Source organism: Saccostrea echinata, unplaced genomic scaffold (genome assembly GCF_033153115.1).
Source record: "Saccostrea echinata isolate AGI-Se365-2 ecotype Australia unplaced genomic scaffold, CSIRO_AGI_Sech_v1 ptg000076l, whole genome shotgun sequence".
In the NCBI taxonomy this organism is placed as follows: Eukaryota; Metazoa; Mollusca; class Bivalvia; order Ostreida; family Ostreidae; genus Saccostrea; species Saccostrea echinata.
The window spans coordinates 582,501-590,871 of NW_026889825.1; the positions used below are offsets into that span (position 1 = coordinate 582,501).

At 32.6% G+C, this 8,371-nt stretch overlaps 1 protein-coding gene across 1 annotated transcript in view; it reads right to left on the minus strand.

Annotated features, from left to right (window-relative positions):
* Nucleotides 1-5,420, minus strand: part of LOC133176529 (uncharacterized) — a 13,784-nt gene extending 8,364 nt beyond the window's left edge. The window contains exons 1-2 of the mRNA XM_061311647.1: nucleotides 5,380-5,420; nucleotides 1,816-1,907 (exon numbers count right to left, since the gene is read on the minus strand). Of these exons, the coding sequence (XP_061167631.1) occupies nucleotides 1,816-1,907; nucleotides 5,380-5,420 (133 nt within the window). The remainder of the gene's footprint in view (nucleotides 1-1,815; nucleotides 1,908-5,379) is intronic.
* Between the last annotated feature and the right edge of the window lie 2,951 nt (nucleotides 5,421-8,371).

An 8,371-nucleotide genomic window follows, 5' to 3' on the forward strand; every position in this document is an offset into this window, starting at 1 on the left:
TGGCTGCAAAGTATTTTAATAAGAAACGGAGGTATTTGTGAGATCGACCCCGTGTAAATTCGGGCTGAGGTTGGTTCCCCTTTTCCTTTTTTTATATATTTAGTGATCACGTAAATTCAGCTCGAGTGTTTCAAGGAACACATGTCGCCTGTTTTATAACTTCATGCAAGATGTAAATAAATCTAAGATTGGTCAGCTATTTATTTGCTAAATATAGCATTATAGTTATGCCTGCAAAGAAAAAAGAACATCCACGGATAGTACTAGTAAGACTGCAATAGAATTGAAATGTCACAGTTGATATTTAATTTAATATTTTGTTAATAAATTATATTTGATTAGCGCATTGCTAATCAAACATTGCGCCGTCTGTGTGAATGAGTGCCATGTGTGAATGTTTTGTTTTGTCACGTGATATTTCTATTTTTAGTTTACAAACTGACCAGGTATACGAATACGACCAGTGGACCAATGACAGACCACTATTTGATAATTAATATGCATGTATACTAACTTCGTGCACTACATAAACGCTTATCCCGCCAAATCAAATAACTATTAGATTTCTACCTTTACGGTGTAAGAGATCCAAACTTTCATGTTACTTTTGAAGTCATCGACTTTCACGATGCCGTGATAATTATGTTTCATATTTTATAATACTGGATACCTGGTAAGATTTATTTTTAATGATGTAAATACTTATTAAACCAATTTCGATAATACGTAATTTATCTTTATTGGCAGCGACGAGAATTTTCATGTTGTGTAATTTGTAACTTTGTTTAATGTGTTGTATTTGTCTCTTGTTAATGTGTGTGTGTTGTGAGTGTGTTTTCTATATTTCTAGGTTTCATTTCTTTGTAATCCTCATTAAAACTTCATAAATCCGAATCCAGCGTTATATTCTTTAACGATGACCCTGTGACAGAAAGTCAAATAGAAATATGATTCTCCAACCCTAAATGCTAAAATAAATAATGATTTTTTTAAGTATTGCTAATCATTTCAATTAGTATCTCCAACAGGCCACCAAAAGAGATTTCAGACTGTCTTTTTACTGGATTTGCCAGTCTACACGATCAGTTTTGGAATAAAGATCCCGATGTATTTTCATAGCATTTAAATTTCAGCTTGTGTGGTAACTGTGTATCACGCAGTTTCAAAGTACAGTGTCATGAGCTCATAAATATGTATAAGTGCTAATTATCAAAATTATTCCTCTCGAATTTCAAAAAGATATGTTAATTTAAACCGACAAGAGTGCGTGTTGCAAAGTAGATCAAGGTTAAGTAGACTCTTACGCTGGTATTTTTCAAAATAATTTATGAAAACAGTGCACATGTTAAATAGCATAGACTTATCTCTTAAATTTAAGAGAAATATGTCGTGTTGGCAATATGAGTATGCTTGATAATTTTGAAAAGTGGGTCAAAGGTCAAGTACAAGGGTCATGAGGTCGATAAACATGGTATTTTACAAAAGCTATATTGCCAATTGCAAGCAATACATATGCCAAATATCAAATCCATAACTTTTAAAGTTCTCGAAATATGACAATTGGCAGACGGGGAGACATACAGAGGCCGGGTAAAGTGATACCTAAGAATTGCTCTGCTCTGCAGGTGACACACAAAAATAGTACATTGTATGTTACTGGCCCCTGTAGTTTTAGTTAACCTCTGTTTTGGTAAAGATAACAACAAGCCTTATTGTCTTATTGTCCCGTATGAATATAAAAATGGTTATTACAAATTCATGCATTTTTATGCGTCAAAATTATTTTATTTCCTTTCGATACACCTTAGTTATTACCTGATTTTAACCAATATTTTGCTTCTGCTAATGTAAACCGGCAATCTGTCCTGCTTAATGCAAATTCAAAGGGTTTTTCCAGGCAAACCTCGCTTAAAAGAAAACAAATACTTACGATGATTCTTCATTTTACATTTCAAAAAGTAAAGTTTGCATGTATATCTAGATGATTTTCTAGGGGAAACAGAATATTAACAAACATTATTTAATATAATCCAAAATTAATTTTTTTTAAAGCAGGTCTATAATTGCAACTTTTCTTTAATTTTGCAATTTCATTACAATTTCATTTTGAAATGCGATGGTCTAATATTTCTATTTCTTTTCTGCAAGTAATTTTTTAAAAAAAGATTTTATACGTAGAATATAACAAATATTGTTTTCCATATCAATTAATATTTATTTCTTTAAAAAAAATAAAATGTATACCTAACTCTTCTTAACTTATTAAATATATATATATATGTAATGTTTAAATTCACAACAAACTTTAAGCTCCAAAATGTCTTATTTGGAACACAAACAGTTTTTTTCCATTTTCTCAGAATAAACGCAAAAAATTATTTAAATAATTAAAAGCTTATATTTGTCTTTATACACTAAAATCATGAACCAGGGCTCTCCATAAGCCCGGCCCGGCCACGGTTAAATTGCCTAGTTCGCTACAGTTAAATCAAGGAACTGATACAGTACTGAAAGACGAGGTCAAAATAATTAACTTCATGATTTTTCAAATTACTGCATGATGAAAATTTGTTATAGGGTTTTGATACCAACTTCAATTTTTTTCTATACTTTTGAAATTAACATACATGAAACACTGAAAAATATATACCTAAGTATTTTATTTACTCTGTAATAGATAAATCAGTAATCACTAGTCAAGAAACCTTTCTGAATTGTCCGAATTTCACCGGGTCCGAATTAATATCATGATATTTCAGGAAGGTGGCAGAGGATAGTTTTCTTTAATGCCAAACATGTGCCGAGGGGGTACACATATACATGCGATCCATAAAAACATGTACATGGGGACAGTTTTCCAGGGGCTAATTAATTACACTTCATATGCCCATGGCTCACAAATTATGTCAACAAATTACATGTAATCTGCGTATTAGAGTGCACATGTACCAAAAATGCACCTGGGGACTCCCCAAATTTTGGCTTGTTTTTCCAAGATTTGGGCCTCATTCACACCCATACAACCCACCCCCAGGCCCGAGCGAGCAGGATAAAACACCCAGTAGTCTGTAAATCAATGCAAGCCCTAATAAAAATTCACCAATTGATATGGGGTCATTCACCTTCCCTCTGAGATACACACCTTCTTCTAAGGCCTACTGCTTTTCAGCTGAATTTCCTCTGCAACTGACCATGTGTCTTAGTTTCGCATTTACAACTCTGTATATGATAAGCGTCATAGTGACACCTACATGTTGCACATCATTTTTTTCAGCAAGCACTCTGCTACACTGCAAATGTGTCCCATAATTATTCTAATCATTTTTCTACATAAAATATCACATCAAACAGGGGATATCTCAATTTTTTAAGAAATTTGACCAGGTCTTTAGTACGAAACTATCCCCTGCCACCAAGAAAACAATCGAAGACGCGAACGCCGTCTTATATTACCCAGGCAAGTAGTTTGTATACTAGTGTGGTTCAGTATGATGTTTTTCACGTTTAAAATTTTCAGTATGCTTCATTAAATTAAGCAAAAAAAAATTAATCTTCATATCATCTCTTTAGATCTTTAGATCTCTTTCATTTAGCGTAGATTCAATTCATGTGTTCTACATACAACTTCTGTTTTTGAGGCTTCAACTGACAGTAAACTAATAGACGGGGTCACGTGACTCCGTCATAAAATCAGCATCATAGTTCCGCAACAGTAAAACAGCGCCACAGTTAGATCATCGTCAGTCAGGAAGAAAAATGTATAATTTTTTTAAAATCTCACTATAAAACTCTTAACTAAGTGACTGTTTTTTTCAGTTTCAAATGCTAAACGCGTTAATTTACTCATATATATAAGGGCCCATTGTTTGGCTTGGAGAATTAATTATCTTCTATGCCCTCTCTAGGCTTAAGCTTTGCGCATGAATGAAAGCAGACAAGTCATTTCTTTTCACACATCCTTGTGCACTGTGAACTACTGTATGTGTATCGTAATCATGTATTGATGTAATGTTGAAAAAGAACGATATATACATGTATAGATAGATTGATCCATTAATAATAGCATTTTATGAAACTGCTAGAATGTTTTTTATTAATTTACAACTTTTCTGATTCTTAAGTCATCTGACACTTATTATTGCAAATGTATTGATGAAAATTTGATTGCATGGCCTGCCAGAATTTCTTCTGCCCTTTAATTTATACTGTAGTTGTATAACTTACCTTTTGCAAACAAATATTATTTCTAGAAAAATCGGGGTTATTAATTTAAAACATGTTGTTTCTTGTACTAATATTTTTCAGACTCTATAAACTTACTTTCATTCATTTATAAGTACATATGTGTGGGGTTTTTTTTTGGGGGGGGGGGATTTCTTCTTTTTTTCACAGAATAAATATATCTGTATATTGGGAACATTCTAATTATTGTTTTACACCATGTTTTCCCGATATTTATTAAGTGTTTGATTATTAATTTTTCTTCTTTTTTTCTTAATTTTCAAAATAATCAATACCATTTGTATATAAGATTAGTGATTGAGAGGAGTTGTGTGTTTCTCATCGCGAATTCGGTTGCGAGAGACCGCGCGAATATCTGCTTTCGTTGAAGCCTGCGCAACAGTAAAATTTGAAATGATGGAGAACCCTGATAAGAGATACTTCAAACATTCATTCAGTATTTTTTTGGTGTGGCAAACCTCCTTAAATCCTATTTAGAATAAATTGTGTCAATATAGAATGTTTATATATACTACAATTTTCTCAATTATGCATGACGTTTACAAATGTTTTATTCCGGGAAAAAATTAGCCTATTTAAAACCATGTCTATTATTTATTTTCTTATGGATATGTCTAAATCCTGCTATTTGATTGGTCAGAGGGACAATTGCTGTGTCTACGTTGTGTTTTCATAAATTAGTAAAATACTGTTAGCATACAATGACCTCTATATATGGAAATTGTCTAGATCTGATTAATGTCCCAAAAATCTATGGTAGAGGTTATACAAATTCCTACCCTTAACGAAGTATTTACAATCTTTCAAAAGAACACTCATTTACCCTCTCAAGTATTATAAATCTTAGAATAAAACAGGAACATATTTTAATGTGCAGTGGTGAATGGCTTGATTTTTACGAAAACCAGAGAATAATCTTTGGATTTTTATATGGTTTTTTTTCTTTCTTTATTTCCTCACTATAAAATGTCAAATTTACTTACTGTGCTCCTGAAATACATGTATACCAGTAATATAACAGACTTCTATATCTTGTACACTACCAAAGAAAAAACCTCATCCACATTAATGATGCATAGTACTTTAACCATAAGAAATATTTCGTTAATATTTCTACTTCCAATTTTGTATACATACCTGTCAATATCATATGCCAAACAGCCATAATGAAAAATCATGTAAGTAAACAGCCCTGGAAATTAAATGTATGTTCTATAGCTTTGAAATTTAATACATGTTCTTCAAAAGAAAATAGGAAGACATAATGCGCTTTATTGAAAACTTCGAACTGAATTTTAATGGTGTAAAATACAGGCACTTGTTTTTGAAATAATTTTTTTTAACCCATGATATGAATATCAACACAAGTTATCTAATTCTGAATTACATGGAGTACTCCCCGGAATATCGCAGTCATTAACACTTTCAAAACTGATTATTACCATTGTCTTCTACGATAATTTATCTACACAACCATATATGGCATGCTTGTCTTCATTTTCAAAGATTCTGATAAACAGCGTCAAAGCTCACCGACTGGAAAATGCTTACAGGTTACAAATTTTATCCCTATTTAATTGACAACGCAAGTAGTGCCAATTAAAAATAGAGGTATTTTCTTACAAATTCTTGGGGATGAATATAAGTTGGAATGGGGTAGTTTTAGGGCATAGATGGAAAGGAGACGATCTGAAAAAAGTATAAAATTGATAAAAATGGGAAAATTTGCTTTTAAGTGCGTAGTAGGAAGATTGTAACGAGGCCCATGTTTACCCTTTTCTTGAAAGAAAAGTGAAATAATCAAAGTATGGGTTACCTGCAATGCCATAACAGACTGAATATTCCTGAGAGCCTAAAGAGAAAATTTGGACTTGACTTGTTCTAACTCTGTGCCAAGTTTCAGGTGAGTTGAGCCGGGGTGTTGAAAAATGAACCCCGGGTCAATTTTCAACCCGAGTCAATATTCTACTTACACCGGTGTGATTTTTTAAATTGATTTTTACATTATAAAGGACATCTTCGCCAGCCAAGGGTTTCGGACCCACTGTTCTCCTCAAAAACCCTTGACCTATGGTGCTGTTAAAAGTCGGGATCTATGAGGTGAGGTGTCAAATAAAGAGTTAAAGGAACTTTTCTCTAATCTAATACAGAAGTTGGAGAGTTCAATGAACGAGAGGCTTACTGCGCTTGACAAAAAAGTTGAGGAAACGCTGATCGTTATTAAGGAGGAGATAACTGATATGAAAACAGCGCTTCAAAACCAAGATGACCGATTAACTGATTTAGAAAAGCTAAACACAGAGGTTATACAACCCCAAAGTAAAAAGGTAAGCCTTCTTGAGGCTTCTTTAAAAGAACTGCAAGATCATATTACATACCAAGAGTTAAGATCTCGGAAATACAACCTCTTATTTTATGGCATTCCTAAAGCAGAGAATGAAGTTTCAAACGAGGTTATTGTGAACTTTTTGAGTGAAAAATTGGGCATGTCAACAGCAGAGTCTATAATGATTAAAAACTCTCATAGGGTTCCAAAAAACCCCAACAGCAGTTACAAACCTGGAGCACCAGAAGCAGTCATTGTTAAATTCGTTCTTATGGAGGACCGTAATATGATACTAAATCATGCCAGAAACACTACCCTACCGAAAGGCTATGCAATACGAACAGATCTACCCGTGCATTTGAAGAGAAAGAGGACAGAACTGGCTCAAAAGGCATATGAACTCAGGAAATCAGGAATGAAGACGAGAATCCGTGAAACGAAAGACGATGTGATTCTGGAGTATCGACAAAAAGGAGAAAAAGAATGGCTCGCTTTTAGTGATTCCTTCTAATTGATCTAGATAAGAACAAGATTATTTGCAGGAGATGACAGGTTGTAGGAGTATGATATGGTGAAGGTTTTGTATATCTGTAAAGTGCTGAGTTATGCTACAGTTGGTATCGTGTTGTTTACTTGTCAAATAATAAGTATGTTTTAGATGCTATTAGAAAGATATACTAAGGTATGCTGCAGATGTTTAAAAGTAAAATACCAGTGTTTTGAGCTTTGGATGATATCTGTAAAATTCAGAGTTATGCCTTAGTTGTTAATAACTTGTAAAATATTGAGAAGTTTTGGTATCGTTATCTGTGAACTACTGTGTTATGTCATAGTTGATAACTTGTAACATATCTACATGTAGTATGTCTCAGGATATATATTTGTTTGGCAGCTTATGGTTTGCTGTATAAATTACATGGGGACATATTGGTTTTTTCTTTTTAATGTAATAAATACCCAAATGTCAACAAAGATTACAAAGATTACTGGTAGAAGTTCATAGAGGAGCTTGTATTTATTATTATTTTTTCTATGAGAGAACTACGGTTCACTATCTTATTTAGGTGGCTAAGTTAAATTAAAAAGACCCAATGCGATGTAATACATGAATTTTCTTGATTTGTTTTGTTACCATACAGGAAGTATTTTTCATTTTTGATATATGTGTGAAAGAATGGAGAGTATGCAACATGCATATTTTTTTGCCTTTATTCAACTGTGTAGTGTAATCTATGACTAAGTTAAAAATTACTTCTGTAAACTGCAGAGGTTTACATGATTCTATGAAAAGAAAGGATGTCCTAAACTATTTAAGAAATTTTAAATCATCTATTTATTGTTTACAAGACACCCACTGTACAGAATTAGAGAAAAATTCAGTTTATGCCCAATGGGGTAATGACATACTCATCAGCTCAGGAAAATCAGATGCAAGAGGGACTTTAACCCTTTTTAATAACACAAATGAAATAAAAATTTCTAAAGTTTATAGTGATAATGAGGGGAATTTCATTATATCAAATATAATGGTGGATAACAAGTACTCAATCACTTTGGTTAATTTATATGGTCACAATAAAGATAATCCTAAATTTTATGCAGAAATAAGTGATAAAATGGATGATTTTTTTGATACTGACTTTATAATTATGTGTGGAGACTGGAATGTAGTACAAGATTACCAGTTAGACTGTAACAATTATGTTAGAGAAAACAATCCCAAAAATAAACTTGAAATTGAAAAATTAAAATCAAAATTCAATTTAGTAGATCCTTGGAGAATCAAAAACCCAGATGCTAAAA